Below are 25,934 nucleotides of genomic sequence, written 5' to 3' on the forward strand. Positions count from 1 at the left end.
AAAAAAAAGAAAAGAGAGACAGTCAAAAGAATAGAAGAAACAACTCAAATGTCTATCAACTAGAGAATGGATAAATAAAATGGGGTGCATCCATATAACAGACTACTTTCAGCAGTAAAAAGAAATGAAGTATTGATACATGCTGCAAACATGGATGATCCTGGAAAACATGACCACATACTGTATAATCCCATTTCTATGAAATATCCAGAATAGGTGAATCTAGACACAGAAAATAGATTACTGGTTGCCTAGAGCTTGAAGAAATGAGAGGACTGGAGCTGATGGCTTAAGAGAGCATGGTCTTTTCTTGAGGTAATAAAATATTCTAAAATTGATCATGATGATGAATGTGTAACTCTGTGAACATACTAAAAGCCATTGAATTGTGTACCTGAAATGGGTGAATTCTTTGGTATATGAATTATATCTCAATAAAACTATTTAAAAAAAAAAAGGAGCCTCTACCTTAAAAAAAGAGAGAGAGAGAGAAGAATTCAGAAGAAAACAAAAGAGAAAACAGGAGGACAGCAGCCTGACCTCTGAGGAGTTTGGGAAGATGGGGTGGTTTATGCTGCAGCTGCTATTCTTCAAGCGCTCAGGCCCATTGATGGAGTCATCAGCCTCACAAGTCAGGCGCCAACGTTGCCATGAGAGCTGCTTCTGGAAGGCAAGGGAGACAAAGGTAGTAATATCAAGCCCCCCCTGCAGGGACAGGGAAAGCAAAGTCAGACAGAGCCTGAGAAGAATTTGGCTACCTGGGCCACTGACACCCTCCGATAGGACAAGCCAGGTGGGTAGAAGACAGTGACCTGAGTCCTGTAGGAGTCCTCGCCCTGGTTTCTCACAGTCAGTGTCACATTGAGGTCTCGGGGACCACCCACTACCAGGGTGTCCAGGCTGTGGGAAGAACAAGCCAGGCCATGAGATGCTGAGGGCTTCCATGTGGCAAATCTGCCCTGGTGGGAAGGAGGCACAGACACTTGGAGAGAGAAGACAGTGGATGGGGCAGCCACACAAACACCCTGAAGCAGCTGCTCTGTGCCAGGCTCCCTCAGGGGCCAGGGGAAGAACAGAGCACCAGGTTGTAGTGCAGATTTGCAGGTAGCATGAGGAAAAGAAACTCACCCCATAAAAGTGAAGGTGATGCTGAGGTCATCATGGCAAATGCCGTCACTGCCACAATTCTGCTCAAAGGGAAACTACAAAAAAAAGAAAAAAAGAATATGATGAAAGGAAAGGAAAGAATGAAATGATGTGAAATGAAACAATAAAATAAAATATTGAAATAAAATTATGTGAAATGAAATAAAATGTGCTTCAGTGATCTTGGCCTCTGGTCCCTTCCATGCCCCTGCAGGACCCCAACTTGAGGACTCACCAAAGCTGTGAAGTGTCTCTGAGCATCCACAGCCAGCACTGGCTGGAGGTTCTTGAATAAGGGCATGGGCTCCCCCACCAGAGAGAAGTTGAAGTGCAGGATGATGGGGGTCACTGAGTCCTCTATACAATACTGAGAGATAGTAGGGGTTTAAGGGTGTGCCCTCCTCAGCTTCCCAAGCCCACACCATGCTTGGAGGACCCAGAAGTGTGGCCAACCCTTGCTCACCACTAACAGTAGCTTTAGGGTTTCACATTCTCGATTCAGCTTCAAGATCCTTGTCTGTCTGCGTGTGCTGTTCTTTGTCTCATCAAAGACAACTCGGGGATGTGGGAGACGTGGGTCCAGAGCCAAGTCATATGTAACATTGCTCTGGATCTCTCCTGAGGAGACAGGGCAGCATGGTGGTGAGGAGCCCAGCTTTGGAGTCAAACAAGCATGAGTTTGAGGCCCAGCTCTATTGCTCTCCAGCCATATGACTTTGGACATGTTATATGACCTCTTTGAGTCTCCATTCCTTATTTTTAAATTGAGAATAGTAATTGTACCTTCCCAGTGGTGAAAATTAAATGAAATAGTATCCATAAAGCATTTAGCACAGTGCCTGCCACATAGCAAGTGCTCAATAAATGGTAGCTATTCTGTCACATACTAGAAAATTATATTTTCCTGGCTGCTCTTAACTTTTTTAACTTTGGTCTTCATCAGTTTATGCTTTGGTATGGTACAATGTATAATGTTTTATACATTGGTATAATATACTATGGTATGGTTTCCTTTATATGTATCCTGCTTTGATTTGGCAGAGAATCTTGATGTCTCTACTCTCCACACTGGCTGCCCCAAACTGATTGCTGTCTCCTCAGCCCAGTAAGATTACTGCTAGAAACCTAATTTTATTTCCTCCCCTTTTCTCTCTAGTACCACCATTACTATTCCTCACACCAAGCACAATGTTATTTTTTCAGAATAGAGATAAGGAGGAAGTCAAGTTAGTTGTGATAAAATGCATGTCTGAATGTTTTATGAATCTGTGTTTAGCTTCATCAATTCAACTGCCCCTTTAAATGAGTTATCTCTTGAGCTTAAAAAAAATCCTGGTTGGTTCATAGGTGTGGGGCCATTGCTGCTCTGGAGAACTGAGAGAGTAAGGGAGTGCCACATACTCACTTTTTGGTGGGGGCCTCTCCACCCAGCCAGGAAAGTGACTGCACTCCAGCCAAGCTTGGAAAAGACTGTCAGAGCCTGTCTGGAAGTTTGCTCTGAACTGCCAGAAGGCTGGGAAGACTGAAGTGGGCCACCCATCAATGCCGCTAGTCATTTAACCCTTTCAGGCTTACCTACCCAGCCTCACCTTCTCTTAGTCGGTCCCGTGTGTTCTTGCGGACATGGAGGCAAACTCTGACCTCTCCAGCAGTCTGACCTCTCTCCACCTTTTCATGACACTCAAACACATTCCTTGCCACTTCCTTGGGTGTGAACTCCATGGTCACCTCAAGTCTCAGCACAGGCTGGGATCTGTAGGGACACCAGAGGGCTATTAAGGGCCTTCAGGCAAGAAAGCCATTCCTTAAAGGGAAGATATTTGGTGTGCTCTAAAAGAAGTTCTCACCTGAGCAGCAGCACCTGCCCATGGGCCCCCACAGCCAGGTCCACCAGTCCATCCATTGTGAGGTCCTGGCCCCCACTTAGTGACTGACCAAAATACTGGAGCCCAGGGGAGACCTGGGAGGCTTGAATCCGCTGAGAGCAGAAAAGGGGAGAGAAAGGGTGTGGGAAAGAATATGGAAGTGTGTAACTCAGTTGCCCAGAGTGACCCAAGGACATATTGTCTGGGCTCCACTCAAGTCTCATCTCCTACAACTTCTCAAGGAATTAGGGCAACTATGCAGCTTTAGACCACAGCCTTGAGATGACATTCAAAGTTTCCATCAATTACCTAGGTTTTCCAGGAAAAACAAAGTTTTACAGGAAAGAAGTGACATAGCGTGCTATTTGACTCAGCTGAATCTCATTTACATGGTCAAGATAATGCAAACACTGAATATTGATCTTACCAAAATTCTCATATAATATAAGGAGTGGAGCAAGAGGGCAAAAGTTCCTAGGTGGCAAGCTCTCTGAAAGAGAACTCAGTCCCCCATAATGGGGAGTCAATGCTAAAACAATAATGAAAAAGCAACAAAATAATCATGTCATTGGGAATTATGGAGAATGATTGAAAGAGCTGCAAGAAAGTTTCAAGAGAAAATGAAGAGGAAGTCACAGTGTGAGTGTGGTGATTGTTATTTTCATAATGATACTTTAAGAATAATTTTAACTCTTGGGGCGCCTGGGTGACTCAGTCGGTTGAGCATCTGCCTTCGGCTCAGGTCATGATCCCAGGTTCTGGGATCGAGCCCCACATAGGGCTCTCTGCTCCTCAGGAAGCCTGCTTCTCCCTCTCCCACTCCCCCTGCTTGTGTTCCCTCTCTCGCTGTGTCTCTGTCAAATAAATAAATAAAATCTTTAAAAAATAATAATAATTTTAACTCTTTATATGCAAGAATAACACTGTAACATTAAGGAGGGCACGTGATGTGATGAGCACTGGGTGTTATATGCAATTGATGAATTACTGAACACTACATCTGAAACTAATGATGTACTATATGTTGGCTAATTGAATTTAAATTTAAAAAAAAGAATAACACTGTGAGAATAACAGCCAAATAAATTAAAAAGAAATTTTAAAAGTGATTTTTGTCATGCACTTAATGCCACTGAATTGCACACCTAAAAATGGTTAAGATGGTGAATTTTATGTCATGTATATTTTATCACAATTTTTTAAAAAGTGACTGTCAACTAAAAGGAAGGATGAGGAAGCATGAGATGCTGGGAATGTGCTAAGCCTTAATCTAGATGGTGCTTACTCAGCTTCACAGATATGTGAAAATTCATCACTTAAGATTTGTGTGTTTATTGAATGTACATTATACCTCAAAGTTTTTTGAGAAAAATGTATGGTATTCTGTTGGGAGGAAGTTCTGTTTTGTAATTAGGTATAATGTTGGGAGATCCACAATATGCTTACTTATCCAAACACTGACCACTCTCATCCCTAATCATAGAGAAAAAGCAAGAAAAAATACAAACAACGGAACAGGATAGGATAGTAGAACAGTAGAAAATGATAGAATGATCTTTTTTGCATTTGTTTTTTGTTTTGTTTTGTTTTGTTTTTTAAAGATTTTATTTATTTATTTGAGAGAGAATGAGAGAGAGCACATGAGAGGGGGGAGGGTCAGAGGGAGAAGCAGACTCCCTGCCGAGCAGGGAGCCCGATCGGGACTCGATCCCGGGACTCCAGGATCATGACCTGAGCCGAAGGCAGTCGCTTAACCAACTGAGCCACCCAGGTGCCCCTGCATTTGTTTTTGATTCCTGGGTCTGGGGTGGGTGTGTGTGTGTGTGTGTGTGTGTGTGTGTGTGTACATAAAAAGCACACTCCCCTTACCCTTGTTTTCCTTTGCAGGATGAGTTATGATGCAAATAAGGGGAGGGAACTAGGGCTTTCACTGCTTACTTTAGATTGATAAATTTATACAAGTATGTCAAGTTTTTGTAATAAAATAAAGTAAAACCAGAGCCTTCACACCCCATTTACACAGAGAAGCAACAGGTGTCAGTGAAAAAAGGCCTAATTATAATATTCACACAATGGTGGAAAGAGGCTCTATGATGCAGAGAGAAGTAAGACAGTGGTTCTTAGCCCTGGCAGCAACTAGCAAGTGTCTTTAAAATACTGAAATGGGTGTTGTATGTAAGTGATGAATCACTGAATTCTACTCCTGAAACCAATATTGCACTGTATGTTAACTAACTAGAATTTAAATAAAAATTTGAAGAAAAAAATAATAAAATAATAAAGATACAAAATGTTAAATAAATAAATAAATAAATTTAATAAATAAATAAAATACTGGAGCCTACATGGTATACTATTTCATTTATATGAAGTTCTAGAATGGGCAAAACTAATCTATGGTGGAAAATAATCAGAACAGTTTCCTCTGGAATAGAGCAGGGTCAGAAATTGACTGGATAGGAGCAGGAGGGAACTTTCTGGAGTGGTAATTATGTTCTATATCTTGATAGGAATGTGGGTTACACAGGTGTATGCATTTGTCAAAATCATTGGATGGCAAAGGATTTGTGCATTTCCTGTCTGTAAATGTTATCTTAAAAACAACAGTAAGCAAATATTGAATTCTAGTTAGTGATATTCTAACTAGATATATCTAACTAGAAAATCCAACTAAATATTCTAACTAGTGAATTCTAGTTAACTGCTTAAGTAGTTAAGGGTATTGTAACTTTGAAATGCATTAAAAACAAGATGGACTCATGGATGGATAGAAATAGGATGAATAAAAGGATGGATCTGTGATAACATAAATGTAGTCAAATGTTCATTATAGATTCTAGGTTGCAAATATATGGGTGTTCGTTGTACAATTCCTTCAACTTTGCTGTAAATTTGAAATTTTTCTAAATAAAATGCTGGAAAACTCTACTGATACCTGGGACACCAACCCCAGACCAATTAAATTGGAACCCTTACTAGCAGGGCCTAAGTATCTGTGTTTTTTTAAAACCTTCAGGTGCTTTCAGTGTGTTGATAGGATTGAACCTCTGGCATGAGGGATTTGGCAGGAGCTATGGAGGGACAGAGAGAAAAAAGACTTAAGAAAAATGTGAAGCTGGAAAAAAGCCAGAGACCCAAGGGCAGAAGACCAGATGGCCTCAGCTGTCAGTGATGGGAAAGAACCAGACTGTGGGAGTCCCTCCCAACAGTGGACTCCATCTAGCAGGTAACAGGGAGGCATTTTAGAGAGGAAACCAGTTGTAGTGACCAAGATTTCAAGTGACCAACCATCAAGATGGGCTACATAATTTGCAGGATCCAGTACCCCCCCCCCAAAAAAGTGCAGAACACCTTGTTCAAAAATTAAGAATTTCAAGAGAGCAAGAGCAAAACATTAAACTAAGAGCAAGGTTCTTCTTATTTTCGGTACTAAAACCAGGACAACAGATCTGAACAAACCAGGACTATTGGTCTCCCTACCAAGACTGACTGAGATTCAGAAGAAAGGAATGCCTACATCCCAACACTTCCAGCTGGCCATTTACCACCTCTGAGCCTTAATCTCCTCATCTGTAAAGTGGGGATGGTGATGCCCCATGCACCTCCTATAGTTGTGGTAAGAATTTCTATGAAGTGTGTTATTACTTTTGAAGGTGCTGAAAAGTAGTACTGGGAGAACTGATCTGGCAGCTGTGGGGATGTTGAATGAGAAAGGGACAGATCAACAAAGAGGTTACTGTCATGATGGGGACAGTGACCCGACCTCACCTGGCTGTGAGACAGACTGATGCCCGGTCCTGAGGTTCCATGAAATAGGTAGACAGCACCCTTGTTCTCCTGCTCTCCTGGGGACCCGATGGCCACATCTGTCACCTTGTCCCCATTGACATCTCCCAGCACTGTCATGGCTGCCCCAAAGCGGCCCCAGGGGTGGCCCTGCTCCCCGTGGAGAACAGCCCCACACTGCCACCTAGCCCTCTGCTGAATAAAAAGAGTGTCAAGTCCCAACCAGGGCAACTCCCCCACCCCACACCCAGGCCCCACTCTGCCCAGGCTCCAATAATCACTCACCCCTCGAGGCAAGGGGCACACAGACACCTGGCCTCCCCTTGTCTGCTTGTAGTAATGGGGGGCCCCGATGAGGACCAGGTCAGAGTTGCCATCATTATCAATGTCCACAGAGCAGAGGGAGGCTCCAAAGTAGGAGCCAATCTGAAAGAGATGAGTCCAGGATCACATCTCTTGCCACCAAAATCAAAGTGTGAGTGTTTTCTCTCTGTGAGGAAAAATCGTACCAGCTGGGGAAAGCACTTGGAAGCAGATGTGATTTTCTGTATGATTCAGATTCTCATTTGAATGTACTGCCATTCAATATGTACTACAATAAAGAATGTACTACAATAAAGAAAAATATTATAGAGTTGATGGGCAGTGGCTGAGGATTTACCAACAATGGTGTTCCAGAGAGATGATTAGTATAGCAAAGAATTTGAATTGGAAACTACACAGAAAAGCCTGTAAGAGCATACAGAATACCTTTGCAATATATTGTTAAGTCTTTAGGGGGGTAAAAAATACAAAGTTGACAGTCTGGCTAGTAAGGAAACAACTGGCTTAGGTAAAAATAACTATTGCTACAGGAATTTTTTTGCATAATATTGAGAGGTATTGTCTACCTTTTAAAATAATTTTTAAAAAATAAAAAATAAATAAAATAATTTTTAAGTATGTTCCAAAAAACAAAAATACGTTCGATGTCAATGTGTAGAATTCATCCACAAGACTCATCCATTTAGTCATTCATTCATTCATTCATTCATTCAACAAAGGTTTGCTATTTGCTAAGCATGAGGCTGGGTAGTGGAAACACAGTGCTTTCCAGGGCTCTCCATGGAGCAGGGTAGAGCAGAGGGAAACAGTAACAGACAAATAGGGAGACGTATTTGGCAATTTCAAAGTGGGCCAAGTTCTAGGAAGGAAAAGTGCAGGAAATGTCAAGACATGATTCACTACAATCTGATTTCTGCCCCACACACCATTTAAAAAGGCCTCACTCATTGTCCAATAAAGGTATTTAAACCTTGAAATTGGGCAACATGATGCCCCCAGCTTTGTTTTTCCTTTTGAACATTTCCTTGGTGATTCGGGGTCTTTTCTGATTCCATACAAATCTTAGGATTGTTTGTTCCAGCACTTTGAAAAATGTGATTGGAATTTTGATCAGGATGGCATTGAAGGTATAGATTGCTCTGTGTGCCATAGACATTTTTTTTTAGGTTTTTTTTTTTTTTTAATTTTATTATGTTATGTTAGTCACCATATAATACATCATTAGTTTTTGACGTGGTGATCCACGATCCATTGTTTTCGTATAACACCAGTGCTCCATGCAGTACGTGCCCTCCTTAACACCCATCACCCCGCTAACCAATCCCCCCTCCCCCCTCCCCTCTAAAACCCTGTTTGTTTCTCAGAGTCCATAGTCTCTCATGGTTCATCTCTCCCTCCGATTTCCCTCCCTTCATTTTTTCCTTCCTTCTCCTAATGTCCTTCATGCTATTCCTTATGTTCCACAAATAAGTGAAACCATATGATAATTGACTTTCTCTGCTTATTTCACTTAGCATAATCTCCTCCAGTCCCATCCATGTTGATGTAAAAGTTGGGTATTCATCCTTTCTGATGGCTGAGTAATACTCCATTGTATATATGGACCACATCTTCTTTATCCACTCATCTGTTGAAGGGCATCTCTGCTCTTTCCACAGTTTGGCTATTGCGGACATTGCTGCTATGAACATTGGGGAGCATATGTCTCTTCTTTTCACTACATCTGAGTCTTTGGGGTAAATACCCAGGAGTGCAATTGCTGGGTCATAGCGTAGCTCTATTGTTAACTTTTTGAGGAACCTCCACACTGTTTTCCAAAGTGGCTGTACCAACTTGCATTCCCACCAACAGTGTAAGAGGGTTCCCCTTTCTGCACAACCTCTCCAACATTTGTTGTTTCTTTCCCTGACCATTTTTGTCATTCTAACTGGTGTAAGGTGATATCTCAATGTGGTTTTGATTTGAATTTCCCTGATGGCTAATGATGATGAGCATTTTTTCACGTGTCTGTTAGCCATTTGTATGTCTTCTTCGGAGAAGTGTCTGTTCATATCTTCTGCCCACTTTTTGAGTTGATTATTTGTTTTTTGGGTGTTGAGTTTGACAAGTTCTTTATAGATCTTGGATACCAGCCCTTTATCTGTAGTGTCATTTGCAAATATCTTCTCCCATTCTGTGGGTTGCCTCTTTGTTTTGTTGACTGTTTCCTTTGCTGTGCAGAAGCTTTTTATCTTGATGAAGTCCCAAAAATTCATTTTTGCTTTTGTTTCACTAGTCTTTGGAGATGTATCTTGAAAGAAGTTGCTGTGGGCGATGTCAAAGAGGTTACTGCCTATGTTCTCCTCTAGGATTTTGATGGATTCCTGTCTCACATTGAGATCTTTCATACATTTTGAGTTTATCTTTGTGTATGATGTTAGAGAATGGTCAAGTTTCATTCTTCTGCATGTGGCTGTCCAATTTTCCCAGCACTATTTATTGAAGAGACTGTCTTTTTTCCATTGCATATTTTTTCCTGCTTTGTCGAAGATTATTTGACCATAGACTTGAGGGTCCATATCTGGGTTCTCTCTTCTGTTCCATTGGTCTATATGTCTGTTTTTGTGCCAGTACCATGCTGCCTTGGTGATCACAGCTTTGTAAAATAGCTTGAAATTGGGCAACTTGAGGCCCCCAGCTTTGTTTTTCTTTTTCAACATTTCCTTGGCAATTCGGGGTCTTTTCTGATTCCATACAAATTTTAGGATTGTTTGTTCCAGCACTTTGAAAAATGTCATTAGAATTTTGATCGGAATGGCATTGAAGGTATAAATTGCTCTGGGTAGCATAGACATTTTAACAATGTTTATTCTTCCAATCCATGAGCATGGAATGTTTTTCCACCTTTTTGTGTATTCTTCAATATCTTTCATTGAGTGTTCTGTAGTTCCTAGAGTATAGATCTTTTACCTCTTTGGTTAGGTTTATTCCGAGGTATCTTATGGTTTTGGTGCTATTGTAAATGGAATCATTTCTCTAATTTCTCTTTCTACAGTTGCATTGTTAGTATATAAGAAAGCAACTGATTTCTGTGCATTGATTTTGTATCCTGCCACATTACTGAATTGCTGTATGAGTTCTAGTAATTTGGGGGTGAAATCTTTTGGGTTTTCCACATAAAGTATCATGTCATCTGCAAAAAAGAGTTTGACTTCTTTGCCAATTTGAATATATTTTCTTTTTGTTGTCTGATTGCTGTTGCTAGGACTTCTAGTACTATGTTGAACAATAGTGGTGAGAGTGAGCATCCTTGACGTTTTCCTGATCTTAAGGGAAAGGCTCTCAGCTTTTCCCCATTGAGGATGATATTCGCTGTGGGTTTTTCATAGATGGATTTTATGAACTTGAGGAATGTTCCCTCTATCCCTATACTCTGAAGCATTTAATCAGGAAAGGATGCTGTATTTTGTCAAATGCTTTTTCTGCATCAATTGAGAGGACCATATGGTTCTTCTCTCTCCTCTTATTAATGTGTTCTACTACACTGATTGATTTGTGAATGTTGAACCACCCTTGCATCCCAGGGATAAATCCTACTTGGTCATGGTGGATGATCCTTTTAATGTATTGTTGGCTCCTATTAGCTAGGATTTTGTTGAGGATTTTGGAATCCATATTCATCAGGGATATCTGTCTGATATTCTCCTTTTTGATGGGGTCTTTGCCTGGTTTGGGGATTAAGGTAATGCTGGCCTCATAGAATGAGTCTGGAAGCTTTCCTTCCGTTTCTATTTTTTGAAACAGCTTCAGGAAAACAGGTATTATTTCTTCTTTGAATGTTTGGTAGAATTCCCCAGGGAATCCATCAGGCCCTGGACTCTTGTTTTTTGGGAGGTTTTTGATCACTGCTTCAATCTCGTTACTGGTTATTGGCCTATTCAGGTTGTCAATATCTTCCTGTTTCAGTCTTGGTATTTTATAGGTTTCCAGGAAGGCATCCATTTCTTCCAGGTTGCTCAGTTTATTGGCATATAGTTGTTGATAATAATTTCTAATAATTTTTTCTATTTCCTTGGTTGTAGTCGAACGATTATTACAAAGGAGTGATCACCAAGACAGCATGGTACTGGCACAAAAACAGACATATAGACCAATGGAACAGAATAGAGAGCCCAGATATGGACCCTCAAGTCTATGGTCAAATAATCTTTGACAAAGCAGGAAAAAATATGCAATGGAAAAAAGACAGTCTCTTCAATAAATAGTGCCGGGAAAATTGGACAGCCACATGCAGAAGAATGAAACTTGACCATTCTCTAACATCATACACAAAGATAAACTCAAAATGTATGAAAGATCTCAATGTGAGACAGGAATCCATCAAAATCCTAGAGGAGAACATAGGCAGTAACCTCTTTGACATCGCCCACAGCAACTTCTTTCAAGATACATCTCCAAAGGCTAGTGAAACAAAAGCAAAAATGAACTTTTGGGACTTCATCAAGATAAAAAGCTTCTGCACAGCAAAGGAAACAGTCAACAAAACAAAGAGGCAACCCACAGAATGGGAGAAGATATTTGCAAATGACACTACAGATAAAGGGCTGGTATCCACAATCTATAAAGAACTTGTCAAACTCAACACCCAAAAAACAAATAATCAACTCAAAAAGTGGGCAGAAGATATGAACAGACACTTCTCTGAAGAAGACATACAAATGGCTAACAGACACGTGAAAAAATGCTCATCATTAGCGATCAGGGAAATTCAAATCAAAACCACATTGAGATATCACCTTACACCAGTTAGAATGGCAAAAATGGTCAGGGAAAGAAACAACAAATGTTGGAGAGGTTGTGCAGAAAGGGGAACCCTCTTACACTGTTGGTGGGAATGCAAGTTGGTACAGCCACTTTGGAAAACAGTGTGGAGGTTCCTCAAAAAGTTAACAATAGAGCTACGCTATGACCCAGCAATTGCACTCCTGGGTATTTACTCCAAAGACTCAGATGTAGTGAAAAGAAGAGACATATGCTCCCCAATGTTCATAGCAGCAATGTCCGCAATAGCCAAACTGTGGAAAGAGCAGAGATGCCCTTCAACAGATGAGTGGATAAAGAAGATGTGGTCCATATATACAATGGAGTATTACTCAGCCATCAGAAAGGATGAATACCCAACTTTTACATCAACATGGATGGGACTGGAGGAGATTATGCTAAGTGAAATAAGCAGAGAAAGTCAATTATCATATGGTTTCACTTATTTGTGGAACATAAGGAATAGCATGAAGGACATTAGGAGAAGGAAGGGAAAAATGAAGGGGGGGGAATCGGAGGGAGAGATGAACCATGAGAGACTATGGACTCCGAGAAACAAACTGAGGGTTTTAGAGGGGAGGGGGTAGAGGGATGGGTTAGCCCGGTGATGGGTATTAAGAAGGGCATGTACTGCATGGAGCACTGGGTATTATACAAAAACAATGAATCGTGGATCACTACACCAAAAACTAATGATGTATTGTATGGTGACTAACATAACATAATAAAATAAAAATTTTTTAAAAAGGAGGGCATGTACTGCATGGAGCACTGGGTGTTATATGAAAACAATGAATCGTGGATCACTACATCAAAAACTAATGATGTATTGTATGGTGACTAACATAACATAATAAAATAAAAAAAATTTTTTTAAAAGGCATTTAAGCCTTAACCTAAAGTCAGTAGAATTTTTTGATCTTTAGGTCAAGTTGATTAGGGTATAATTTACATACAATAAAATTCAGCCTTTTTAGTACAGTTTTGTGTTTTGACAAACACACAAAGTTATGTAACCACCACCAATGATCAAGATATAAGTTTCATCATTCCCAAAATATTCCCTTATGCCCTGATGTAATCAACCTCTTCCCTCAAACACCAAGCCCTGGCAACCACTGATCTGTTTTCTGTCCCTATATTTTTTCTTTTTCCGGAATCTTATATAAATGGGATTATATAGTATGTAGCCTTTCATGTCTGGCTCCTTTCATCCAGAATAATGCATTTAAGATTCAGTCAGGTTGTTATGTATATAAGTAGTCCATTCCTTTTTATTTCCAATATTTCTGATATTCCACTGTATGGATGTACCACAGTTTGTTTATTCATTCCCCAGTTGAGGGACACTTGGATTGTTTCTAGTTTTTAGCAATTATGAATAGAACCACTAGAAATAGTCACATGAAGGTTTTCAATGTGAACATCTGTTTTTGTTTCTCCTAAGTAAATACCTAAAAGTGGGATTGCTGGTATGGCAACTGCATATTGAATTTCATAAGATATTGACAAACTGTTTCCAAAGTAGGCATGCCATTTTTCATTCAGACAGCAATGTATGAGAGTTTTAGTTGTCACACATCCTTGCCAGTACTTGATATTACCACTTTATTTCTTTATGTTAATCATTCTAATAGCTATGTAGTAGTATCTAGTAGTGGTTTTAATTTGCCTTTCTGTAATGATTAATGACATGGAGGATGTTTTCATGTGCTTATTTGCCATCCGTGTATCTTCTTTGGTGAAGTGTCTGTTAAAATATTTAGCTTACTTCTTAAATGGATTGTTTCTTGTTGAGTTTTTAAGAATCCTTTATATATTCTGGGTATAAGTCTTTTGTCGGCTATATACTTTTTAAAAAGGAGGAAAATTTGCAAATATTTTGTCCCAACCTGTAGCTTGTCTGTTCATTCTCTCAATAGTGTCTTTCATAGAGCAAAAACTTTTCATTTTGATGAAGTCTTATTTATCAGTTTTTCCCTTATGGACCATGCTTTTAGTGTTATAGCTAAGAACGCTTTGCCTAACACAAGGTCACAGAGATTTTTCTCGGATGTTTTCTTCCACAAGTATTGTATTTTAGACTTTACATTCAGCTCCATGGTCTATTTTGAATTAATCTTAATATGATACAAGATATGGGTAGAGGTTTTGTTTTGTTTTGTTTTTTAGTATGGATGTCTAATTGTTCCATTGAAGTCTCCACTGAAAGGTCTTTATACATAAACAATGAATCATGGAACACTACATCAAAAACTAATGATGTACTGTATGGTGACTAACATAACATAATAAAAAAGTATTCAGGAAAGAAAAAAATTAAATAAATAAAATAAAATAAATTGACTATGTATGTCAGTCTGTTCCAGACCTATTCTGTTCCACTGATCTTCATGTCTATCTTTTTGCCAAAACCACACTGTCCTGATTACTATAACTTTATAGTAAGTCTAAAATCAGGTAGTGTATGAATTCTCCACTAAATACCTAATGATATTTGTTTAGCTTCTTTTCAAACTGTTGGATATGCAACTTTCTTTGATTTTCCATATAAATCTTAGAATCAACTTGCCAATTCTACAAAATAAACATCTAGGATTTTGACTGGGATTATGTTGAATATATAGATCAGCCTGGGGAGAATTGACATCTTTTTTTTTTATGTTAGTCACCATACAGTACATCATTAGTTTTTGATATAGTGTTCCATGATTCATTATTCTCAACAATACTGAGTCTTCCAGTCCATGAACACAGTATATCTCTCAATTTATTTAGGGCTCTGATTTCTCTAACTGGTGTTTTCATAGCTTTCAGCATACAGAAATCATACACATTTTGTTAAATTATATCTAAGTATTTCATCGTCTTTGGTGCTATTGTAAATGGTATTTGTTTTCCTCTTTTTCCCTTCTTTCTTCTTTTTTTTAATTTTTATTTAAATTCAATTTAGTTAACATATAGTGTATTATTAGTTTCAGGGGTAGAATTTAGTGATTCATCAGTTGCATATAACACCCAGTGCTCATTACATCAAGTGCCCTCCTTTTTTTTTTTTTTTAAGATTTTATTTATTTATTTGACAGAGACAGACAGCAAGCGAGGGAACACAAGCAGGTGGGGTGGGAGAGGGAGAAGCAGACCTCCCACTGAGCAGGTAGCCTGATGCGGGGCTCGATCCCAGGACCCGGGACCATGACCTGAGCCGAAGGCAGACGCTTAACAACTGAGCTACCCAGGCGCCCCCCTCCTTTTTTTTTTTTTTAAGATTTGTATTTATTTATTTGACAGAGAGAGACACAGGGAGAGAGGGAACACAAGCAGGGGGAGTGGGAGAGGGAGAAGCAGGCTTCCCACTGAGCAGGGACCCCGATGCAGGGCTCAATCCCAGGATCATGACCTGAGCCGAAGGCAGACACTTAACCATCTGAGCCACCCAGGAGCCCCACCAAGTGCCCTCCTTAATGCCCATCATCCAGTTATCCCATCCCCCCACCCACCTCCCCTCCAGCAACTCATTTGTTTCCTAGAGTTAAGGGTCTCTTAAGATTTCCCTTGCTCTCTGTTTTCATCTTATTTTTCCTTTCCTTCCCCTGTGTACATCTCATTTGTTTCTTAAATTCTTTTTTTTTTTTTAAGATTTTATTTATTTGACAGAGAGAGAGACGAGGAGAGAGGGAACACAAGCAGGGGGAGTAGGAGAGGGAGAAGCAGGCTTCCCACCGAGCAGGGAGCCCAATGTGGGGCTCGATCCCAGGACCCTGGGATCATGACCTGAGCCGAAGGCAGACGCTTAACGACTGAGCCACCCAGGCGCCCTGTTTCTTAAATTCTATATGTGAGTGAAATCATATGGTATTTGTCTTTCTCTGACTGACTTATTTTGCTTAGCATGATAACTTCTAGTTCCATCCATGTCATTACAAATGGCAAGATTTCATTCTTTTTGATGGCTCAGTAATATTCCATATTGTGTGTGTGTGTGCCACATCTTTATCTATTCATCTGTCACTGGACACCTGGGCTCTTTCCATATTTTGGCTATTGTAGACTTCTTTCATTTAAATTTCCAAATGTTCATTGCTAGTATAGAAATACAACTGATTTTTATATATTGAGCTTGTATCCTGAGAACTTACTGAAATAACTTATTGGTTATAATAGCTTTCTCGTAGATTCTTTGAGATTTTCCATGCAACATGTAATCTGCAAATGAGACAGTTTTATCTCTTCCTTTCCACTCTATGCTTTTCTCCCTCTTTTTCTTGACTTACTGCACTGGCTACATCTTCCAGTATGATGTTAAATAGGAGTGGTGAAAATGAATATTATTTTTTTTCTCTCATTCTCATTTTTCTATTTAAAATCAATTAATTAACATATAGTGCATTATTAGTTTCAGAGGTAGAGTTTAGTGATTCATCAGTTGCATATAACACCCAGTGCTCATTACATCAAGTGACCTCCTTAATGCCCATCACCCAGTTACCCAACCCCCCACCCACCTCCCCTTCAGCAACCCTGTTTGTTTCCTATACTTAAGAGTCACTTATGGTCTGTTTCCCCTAAAAAAAAAAAAAAAAAAGAGTCACTTATGGTTTGTCTCCCTCTGATTTAGTCTTATTTTATATTCTTTTTCTTTTCTGTTATTTTTCTTCTTTTCTTTCTTTCTTTATGAAAGTGAATATTCTTGTTTTATTTCCAATTTTAGGGGGGAAATTCTCTTGTTTTTTAGTGTGATGTTAGTTAGACTTTTTTTTAGGTTTTATTTATTTATTTGAGAGACAGAGTGAGTGAGAGCATGAGTGGGTGGAGGGGGGAGGCAGAGGGAGAAGCAGACTCCCTGCTGAGCAGGGAGCCTGACATGGGGCTCAATCCCAGGACTCTGAGATCATGACCTGAGCTGAAGGCAGATGCTTAACCAACTGAGCCACCCAGGTGCCCCCTGGACCTTTTTTTTTTATTTAAAAAAAAAATCCCTCCTTCTGTGCCCCTGTCCCCCCACTCACACTCTCTCTCTAAAAAAAGAAAAGTGAGGACACAACATTCTCAAATGCAAAGCTTATTCCTGTGACTTTCCAGCTCAAAGCCCTCTGAAACCTCCTTTACAAAACTCTGACACACATGGCACCTGGTGATGTCCATCCTGGAATCTCAGCCCCCAGGGTGCCTCTGTTTGCACATTTGTGCTCCACATTCTCTGCACTTACCTGGCTGCCCTTGATAACAGTGTTGGTCTCCCAGGTACCAGCATTCTCTCTGAACATCACCACCAGGCCAGTGTGCTGATATCGAGGTGCCCCAAGAACCAGGTTTTGTACCCTGCTCCTCAAGATGACTTCAGCAGCATAACCTGAAGATGGTGATCTGAGAAGGTAAGTGCTTTCCTTCACAGGCCCTGCCCCCTCTGAGAGACCTATCCCTTGAGTAGGGGCAATGCAGTGGCCCCATGCTTAGTAGGTGGGGATAACTGGACCCTGCACAATATTCCCCTTTGTTAACATAATTAAATGGAAATTTTGAAATTTCTGTCTTTAAAGTTATTCCAAGGGCCCACGAAAAATCCAATGATATATACGTTTTGAGTTATAGCATATCCTGACCCCTTCTTAAAGTTACCCTACCCTTTCCACTTACCCAAGTAAGCATCGTTCATGTCTGAATCTACCCTGGTTGTGTTGATGAAGGTAAATTTATTCTTTGACACATGAAGAAAGGCTCCACCAGCCCAGTCAAAGCTCCCCACAGCACCTAGCAAGAGACCATTCTGGAAAACAGGGTAGAACAAGATTGAGCAGCCTGCAACTTCAGTGCAATCTTTATCAAAATTCCAATAGTGTTCTTCACAGAAATATAACAAACAATCCTAAAATTTGTATGGAACTACAAAAGACCCCAAATAGCCAAAGAAATTTGGGCAGCCACTGTGGAAAACAGAATGAGGTTCCTCAAATATTTTAAAATAGAATTACCATTATTATCCAACAATCCTACTTCTGAGGATTTATCCAAATTAAATGAAAACACTAACTCAAAAGATATCTACACTCCCAAGTTCATGAAGCATTATTTACAATAGCCACAACATAAGGGCACCTGGGTGGCTCAGTCAGTTGGTCATCCAACTCTTGATTTCAGCTCAGGTCATGGTCTTGAGGTTGTGGGATTGAGCCCCATGTTTGGCTCCATGCTGAGCATGGAGTTTGCTTGAGATTCTCTCTCTCCCTCTGGCTCTGCCCCTCCCCCCACTCACACCCACTCGCTCTCACTCTCTGTTTCAAAATAAAACGATGAAAAAAAATTTTTTTTTAACAATAGCCAAGATATGGAAATAATCTAAGTGGAAACATCAATGCATGAATAAAGAAAATGTGATATATAACACAATGGAATATTATTTGGCCATAAAAAAGAAGGAAATCCTAAAAAAAAAAAAAGAAGAAGGAAATCCTGCCATTTGTGACAACATGTATGGACCGACCTTGAAGGCATTTTGCTAAGCGAAATAAGTCAGAGAAAGACAAATAGGATATGATCTCACTTATATGTGGAATTTAAAAACAAAACAAAACTGAATTATATAGATGTAGAGAACAGATTGGTGGTTGCAAAAGTCAATGAATGGGTTGGGAAGGTAAGCAAAATGGGTGATGGTAGTCAACAGGTACAAATTTCCAGTTATTAAATAAATAAATGCAGGGAGGGATGTAATATAAAGCATAGTGAGTATAGTTAATAAAACTGTAATGTATATTTGAAAGTTGCTAAGAAAATAAATATTACCAAGAAGCAGTCCCAAAAGGAGGCTATAAAAATGAGAATGAATGAGGCAGAAGAGCAACTCAGTGATATAGAAGATAAAATGATGGAAAATAAGGAAACTGAAAAGAACATAGAAAGAGGGTGCGTGGATGTCTCAGTCGGTTAAGCATCTGCCTTCGGTTCAGATCATGATCCCAGGGTCCTGGGATTAAGTCCCGCATTGGGCTCCCTGCTCAGCAGGGAGCCTGCTCTCCCTCTGCCTGTTGCCCTCCAACCCCCCGCTTGTACTCTCTCTCTCTCTCTCTGTCAAATAAATAAATAAAATCTTTAAAGAGAGAGTGAGAACTACTGAATAACAAAGGGGGACTTAGAGAACTCAGCAGTTCCATAAAGTGAAGTAATAGCTGGATAATAGGGGTCCCAGAAGATGAGCAGGAGAGAGGGGCAGAAGGTTTATTTGAACAAATTACAGCTGATAACTCCCCTAATCTGGAGAAGGAAACAGGCATTCAAGTCCAGGAGGCACAGAGAACCCCCTTAAAATCAATAAAAATAGGTCAACACCTCGGCATATAATAATGAAGCTTGCAAATGTCAGAGATAGACAGAAAATCCTGAAAGCAGCTCGGAACAAGAGGTCCCTAACCTCCAAGGGTAGAAACATCAGGCTGTCATCAGATGTGTCCAGAGACATACAGGGCAGGCCAAAAAGGACTGGCATGACATATTCAACGTGTTAAATGGGAAAAATATGTAGCCAAGAATACTTTATCTAGCAAGGCTGTCATTCAGAATGGAAGGAGAAATAAAGAGTTTCAGAACAAACAAAAACTAAAGGAATTTGTGAACACTAAACCAACCCTGCAAGAAATATTAAAGGGGATCCTCTGAGTGAAGAGAGAGCCCAATAGTAACAAAGACCAGAAAGGAACAGAGACAATCTACAGAAACAGCAACTTTACAGGTAATACAACAGCACTAAATGCATATCTTTCAATAATTAATCTGAATGTAAATTGACTAAATGCTCCAATCAAAAGACACAGGGTATCACACTGGATTAAAGAAAACAAGACCCGGGCGCCTGGGTGGCTCAGTTGGTTAAGCGACTGCCTTCGGCTCAGGTCATGATCCTGCAGTCCCAGGATCGAGTCCCGCATCGGGCTCCCTGCTCGGCAGGGAGTCTGCTTCTCCCTCTGACCCTCCCCCCTCTCATGTGCTCTTTCTCTCTCATTCTCTCTCTCAAATAAATAAATAAAATCTTTAAAAAAAAATTTTTTTTTAAAAAGAAAAAAAAAAAGAAAACAAGACCCATCGATATGCCACTTAAAAAGACTCATTTTATTTATTTTTTTTTAAAGATTTTATTTATTTATTTGAGACAGAGAGAATGAGAAAGAGAGCACATGAGAGGGGGGAGGGTCCGAGGGAGAAGCAGACTCCCTGCCGAGCAGGGAGCCCGATGCAGGACTCGATCCCGGGACTCCAGGATCATGACCTGAGCCGAAGGCAGTCGCTTAACCAACTGAGCCACCCAGGCGCCCCACAAAAGACTCATTTTAAACCCAAAGACACCTCCAGATTGAAAGTGAGGGGTAGAGAAGCATCTATTATCCAAATGGACATCAAAAGAAAACTGGGGTAGCAATCCTTATATCAGACAAACTAGATTTTAAACCAAAGACTGTAATGAGAGATGAAGAAGGACACTGTTCCATAATAAAAGGGTCTATACAACAGGAATATCTAACAACTGTAAATATTTATGCTCTGAACTTGGGATCAGCCAACTATATACACCAATTAATAACAAAATTAAAGAAACACATTGATAATAATACAGTAATAGTAGCAGATGTTAATACCCCACTGACAGCAATGGACAGATCATCTAAGCAGAAGATCAACAAGTAAACAAGGGCTTTGAATGACACACTGGACCAGATGGACTTCACAGATATATTCAGAGCATTGCATCCTAAAGCAGCAGAATACACATTCTTCTTGAGTGCACATGAAACTTTCTCCAGAATAGATCACATCCTGGGTCACAAATCTGGTCTCAACTGGTACAAAAAGACTGAGATTATACCATGTATATTTTCAGAGCACAATGCTTTAAAATTTGAAGTAAACCACAAGAAAAACTTGGGAAGGAACACAAATATATGGAGATTAAAAAATCATCATACTAAAGAATGAATGGATCAACAAGGAAATTAAAGAATTTTGAAAAAATGCATGGAACTAAGTGAAAATGAAAACATGACAGTTCAGAAGCTTTGGGATGCAGTATCTATCAATAGAGACCTTCCTCATGAAACAAGAAAAGTCTCAAATACACAAGCTAACATTACACCTAAAGGAGTTGGGAAAAGAACAGCAAATAAAGCCTAAATCCAGCAGGAGAAGAGAAATAATAAAAATTAGAGCAAAAATCAATGATATAATTAAAAAAAAAAGGAGTAGAACCAATCCACTAGGAGCTAGTTCTTTGAAAGAATTAAGATTGATAAACCCCTAGCCAACTTATCAAAAAGAAAAGAGAAAAGACCCAAATAAATAAAATCATTAATGAAAGAGGAAAGATCACAACCAACACCGAAGAAACACAAACAGTTATAAGAATATATTATGAGCAACTATTGCCAACAAATTAGGCAATTTGGAAGAAATGGATGCATTCCTAGAAACATAAACTACCAAAACTGAAACAGGAAGAAATGGAAAATGTGAAGAGACCCATAATCAGCAAGGAAGTTGAAGCAATAATCAAAAATCTCCCAACAAACAAGAGTCCAGGGCCAGATGGCTTCCCAGGGGAATTCTACCAAATATTTAAAGAAGAATTAATACCTTTTCTTCTGAAGCTCTTTCATAAAATAGAAAAGGAAGGAAAACTTCAAACCCATTTTATGAGGCCAGCATTACCTTCATCCCAAAACCAGACAAAGACCCCACCAAAAAGGAGAATTACAGACCAAAATCCCTGATGAACATGGATGCAAAAATTCTCACCAAGATACTAGCTAATAGGATCCAACAGTACATTAAAAGGATTATTCATGGGGTGCCTGGGTGGCTCAATTGGTTAAGTGGCTGCCTTTGGTTCAGGTATGATCCCAGGGTCCTGGGATCAAGTCCTGCATCAGGCTCCCTGCTCCCCAGGAAGCCTGCTTCTCCCTCTCCGTCTCCCCCTACTTGTGTTCCCTCTCCCGTTGTCTCTCTCTCTGTCAAATGAATAAATAAAATCTTTTAAAAATAAAATAAAATAAAAGGATTATTCACTATGACCAAGTGGGATTTATTACTGAGCTGCAAGGGTGGTTCAACATCCACAAATCAATCAATGTGATACACCACAATAATAAAAGAAAGGACAAGAACCATAAGATCCTCTCAACTGATGCAAAAAACCTTTGATAAAATTCAGCATCCTTTCTTGATTAAAATTCTCCACCCTTTAGGGATAAAGGGAACATTCCTCAATATCATAAAAGCCATATGTGAAAGATCCACAGTGAATATCATCCTCAACAAGGAAAAACTGAGAGCTTTTTCCCTAAGGTCAGGAACATGACAGGCATGACCACTCTCACCACTGTTGTTCAACATAGTACTGGAAGACCTAGTCTCAGTGATCAGATAACAAAAAGAAATAAAAAGCATCCGAATCAGCAAAGAAGTCAAAATTTCACTCCTCGCAGACAACATGATATTCTATGCAGAAAACCCAAAAGACTCCACCAAAAAGTGCTAGAACTGATATAGGAATTCAGCAAAGTTGCAGGATATAAAATCAATGCACAGCAGTAATTTGCATTTCTATACACTAACAATGAGGCAGAAGAAAAAGAAATCAAGGAATCAGTCCCATTTACAATTGCACCAAAAACCATAAGATACCTCAGAATAAACCTAACCAAAGAGGTAAAGGATCTGTACTTTGGAAAAACTAGAACATTTATGAAAGAAATTGAAGAAGGCACAAAGAAGTGGAAAAACATTCCATGCTCATGGATCAGGAAAACAAATATTGTTAAAATGTCCATGCTACCTAGAGCAATCTACACATTTAATGCAATCACTATCAAAATACCATCAACTTTTTTCACAGAGCTGGAACAAATGACCCAAAAATTTGTATGGAACCAGAAAAGACCCTGAATAGCCAAAGAAATACTGAAAAAGAAAACCAAAGCTAGAGGCATCACAATCCAGACTTCCAGCTATATTACAAAGCTGTAATCATCAAGACAGTATGGTACTGGTACAAAAACAGACACATAGATCAATGGAACAGAATAGAGAACCCAGAAATGGACCCTCAAGGTCAAATAATCTTTGACAAAGCAGGAAAGAATATCCAATGGAAAGAGACAGTGTCTTCTACAAATGGTATTGGGAAAACTGGACAGTAACATGCAGAAGAATGAAACTGAACCACTTTCCTATACCATACACAAAAATAAATTCAAAATGGATGAAAGACCTAAATGTGAAACAGGAATGCATCAAAATCCTAGAGGAGAACACAGGCAGCAACCTCTTTGACCTCAGTCACAGCAACTTCCTGTTAGACATGTCTCCAAAGGCAAGAGAAACAAAAGCAAAGATGAACTCTTGGGACCTCATCAAAATGAAAAGCTTTTGCACAGCAAAGGAAACAATCAACAAAACTAAAAGGCAACCTATAGAATGGGAGAAGATATTTGCAAATATCTTATCAAATAAAGGGCTAGTATCCAAGATCTATAAAGAACTTATGAAACTCAACACCCAAAAAACAAAAATCCAATCAAGAAATGGGCAGAAGGCATGAATAGACACTTTTCCAAAGAAGACATCCAGATGGCTAACAGAACATGAAAAAATGCTCAACATCACTGGGCATCAGGGAAATACAAATCAAAACCACAACGAGATATCACCTCACACCAGTCAGAATGGCTAAAATGAACAACTCAGGAAACAACAAATATTGGCAAGGATGTGGAGAAAGAGTGTGGGTGGGAATGCAAACTGGTGCAGCCACTCTGGAAAACAGTATGGGGATTCCTCAAAAAGTGAAAAATAAAGCTACCCTACAACCCAGCAACTGCACTACTTGGTATTTACCCAAAGGATACAAACATCGTGATTCGAAAGGGCACATGCACCCCAATGTTTATAGCAGCAATGTCCACAATAGCCAAAATATGGAAAGAGCCCAGATGTCCATCCACAGATGAATGGATAAAGAAGATGTGGTATACATATACAATGGAATATTACTCAGCCATAAAAAAGAATGAAATCTTACCATTTGCAATGATGCAGATGGAACTAGTGGGGAATTATGCTAAGTGAAATAAGTCAGAGAAAGATAAATACCATATGATTTCACTCACATGTGGAGTTTAAGAAATAAAACAGATGAACATAGGGGAAAGGAAGGAGGGAAGGAAAAATTAAATAAGATGAAAATAGGGAGGCAAAGCATAAGAGATACTGAACTTAAGGAAACAAACTGAGGGTTGCTGGGGGGCAGGTGGGGGGGAAGGGGTAATTGAGTGATGGGCATTAGGAGGGCACTTGATGTAATGAGCACTGGGTGTTATATGTAACTGATGAATCACTAAATTCTTCCTCTGAAACTAATAATACAGTATATGTTAACTAAATTGAATTTAAATAAAGAGATTTTTAATTTTTTTAATTTAAAAAAGAAAATAAATCTTAAAGTTTTCATCACAAGAAAAAAAATTTTGTAACATATGTAGGGATGAATATTAATTAGACTTATTGTAGTGATCATTTCACAATATATACATGTATCAAATCATTATGTTGTATACCTGTATGATATCATACCATATACCCATATCCATATCATCTATCCTCAACAATAACAACAAAAAAACAGGATTGATAAGGAAAAGAAAAGGGACCACTGCTCCCCATCAAAGAAGTGCCTCCCAACAAGTACTCATTGCAGATAAAAGCCCCCAAACCCTTGCACGTCTTCTCCTTCCTCTTGCCCAATCCCAATTTAATGAAGGACCACTTACAGCGGTAATGGCAGCACTGAAGCCTTCCTGAGACATCTCATGCTCAAAGGAGCTGGTACTTCCTGTCTGAGTACCTGTGAGGAGGAGAGCCTTCTACATTAAAGAAAGCAGAAGAACTGGAACTCAAATGCTATGGTGACCAGACAAAAGGAGGTTCAGATGGCAGCTATTTGAATTAGAAAGCATATACCCCTTTTAAAGAGATGGTGGCTATTTGGCTCCAACTGGTTTTTGCCACATGGGAATGCAGTCTAATCTTCCAACTTTTTAAGACAAACCATAAATCCAGATTGTATTTGACCCTTCCCCCAGTGTTTTAAATTCTTTTAATCAGTAAACATTTATTGAGCACCCTCTATGTACCAGGCACTATTCTAGACACTGGAGATACAGCAGTGAATCAAACAGACAAATGCTGGCAACATATCCAAATTCTTGGAGAAATACTGTCTGAGGTTTGGCTCCCCTACCCTCCAATTTTCCAGCCTACAGCCAAGGCTTGCAAAGTAAAGATAAAGTCTAGATCCTTTGATTTCAAAGGAAATGACCAAGTGAGGCCAGAGCTGCTGGGAACTAGAGGAAGTAGAGAAAGAGTTGAATTGATCCTGAGAGTCAGGATACCAAGGGTTAGGAGGGTCTAGTTTCTAGAAGGGAAATGCATGTTGGAGGGTAAGGGGCTGCCTCTGGAGCTGCTGCGGGAATGCAGAACCTTAGCTTACCCTCAATTGCAAAGATCTTTTCCTGAAGCTGGTTTTGAATGGTCTTCAGAGCTTCAAAGTTATTCACCCGGAACACATGATCACGAGGAGGCTTGGATGCAATGGTACTAAGCTCTTCGCGATTTTTTGGAGTGTTGAAAGCATCACCCACCTGTTACCAAGGAATAGTGGCCAAATCAGACACCATCTGGGGTTAGCAGTCTCATCCAGCAAAGAAAATTCTGCAGGAAAAGAATCTGAAACAGTATCTGTCAAATGAGAGAATGCACCAGAAGGCCCCTGGGACAGGGCCACCAAGTATAATAAAACAGGTTGTGCACTGCATGAGGCATTCTGTCAAGGGAGTAATTAGCAGCTAAAATCCAGCTTTTGGTCCTTTTGCTGTGCCATGCCCAGCACATGTGTGGGGCTGACCTTTCCCCAGAGTAAAGGGAGTCTTTTCCTCTATATGAAGCAGTTTCCTACTTGTCAAGCCATGCACC

The 25,934-nt window shown here is 39.7% G+C and overlaps 1 protein-coding gene across 5 annotated transcripts in view; it reads right to left on the bottom strand.

Annotated features, from left to right (window-relative positions):
• The window catches only part of ITGAM (integrin subunit alpha M), a 55,527-nt gene that overhangs the window by 6,128 nt on the left and 23,465 nt on the right, over positions 1 to 25,934 (bottom strand). For 2 of the 5 annotated variants that reach the window (XM_034988795.1, XM_034988798.1), the window contains 13 exons: positions 25,453 to 25,603; positions 24,734 to 24,807; positions 17,559 to 17,688; positions 17,132 to 17,274; positions 7,083 to 7,223; positions 6,780 to 6,992; positions 2,994 to 3,124; positions 2,736 to 2,899; positions 1,610 to 1,764; positions 1,382 to 1,513; positions 1,129 to 1,202; positions 759 to 900; positions 541 to 663 (listed from right to left, as the gene is read on the bottom strand). In XM_034988795.1, coding sequence (XP_034844686.1) covers positions 541 to 663; positions 759 to 900; positions 1,129 to 1,202; positions 1,382 to 1,513; positions 1,610 to 1,764; positions 2,736 to 2,899; positions 2,994 to 3,124; positions 6,780 to 6,992; positions 7,083 to 7,223; positions 17,132 to 17,274; positions 17,559 to 17,688; positions 24,734 to 24,807; positions 25,453 to 25,603 — 1,773 coding nt within the window. The remainder of the gene's footprint in view (positions 1 to 540; positions 664 to 758; positions 901 to 1,128; positions 1,203 to 1,381; positions 1,514 to 1,609; positions 1,765 to 2,735; positions 2,900 to 2,993; positions 3,125 to 6,779; positions 6,993 to 7,082; positions 7,224 to 17,131; positions 17,275 to 17,558; positions 17,689 to 24,733; positions 24,808 to 25,452; positions 25,604 to 25,934) is intronic. The other 3 variants (XM_034988796.1, XM_034988797.1, XM_034988799.1) reach the window with 3 other exon arrangements.

The sequence above is a fragment of the Mirounga leonina genome, unplaced genomic scaffold (assembly GCF_011800145.1).
Source record: "Mirounga leonina isolate KUSES-001 unplaced genomic scaffold, KU_Mleo_1.0 Mir_454, whole genome shotgun sequence".
Lineage (NCBI taxonomy): Eukaryota > Metazoa > Chordata > Mammalia > Carnivora > Phocidae > Mirounga > Mirounga leonina.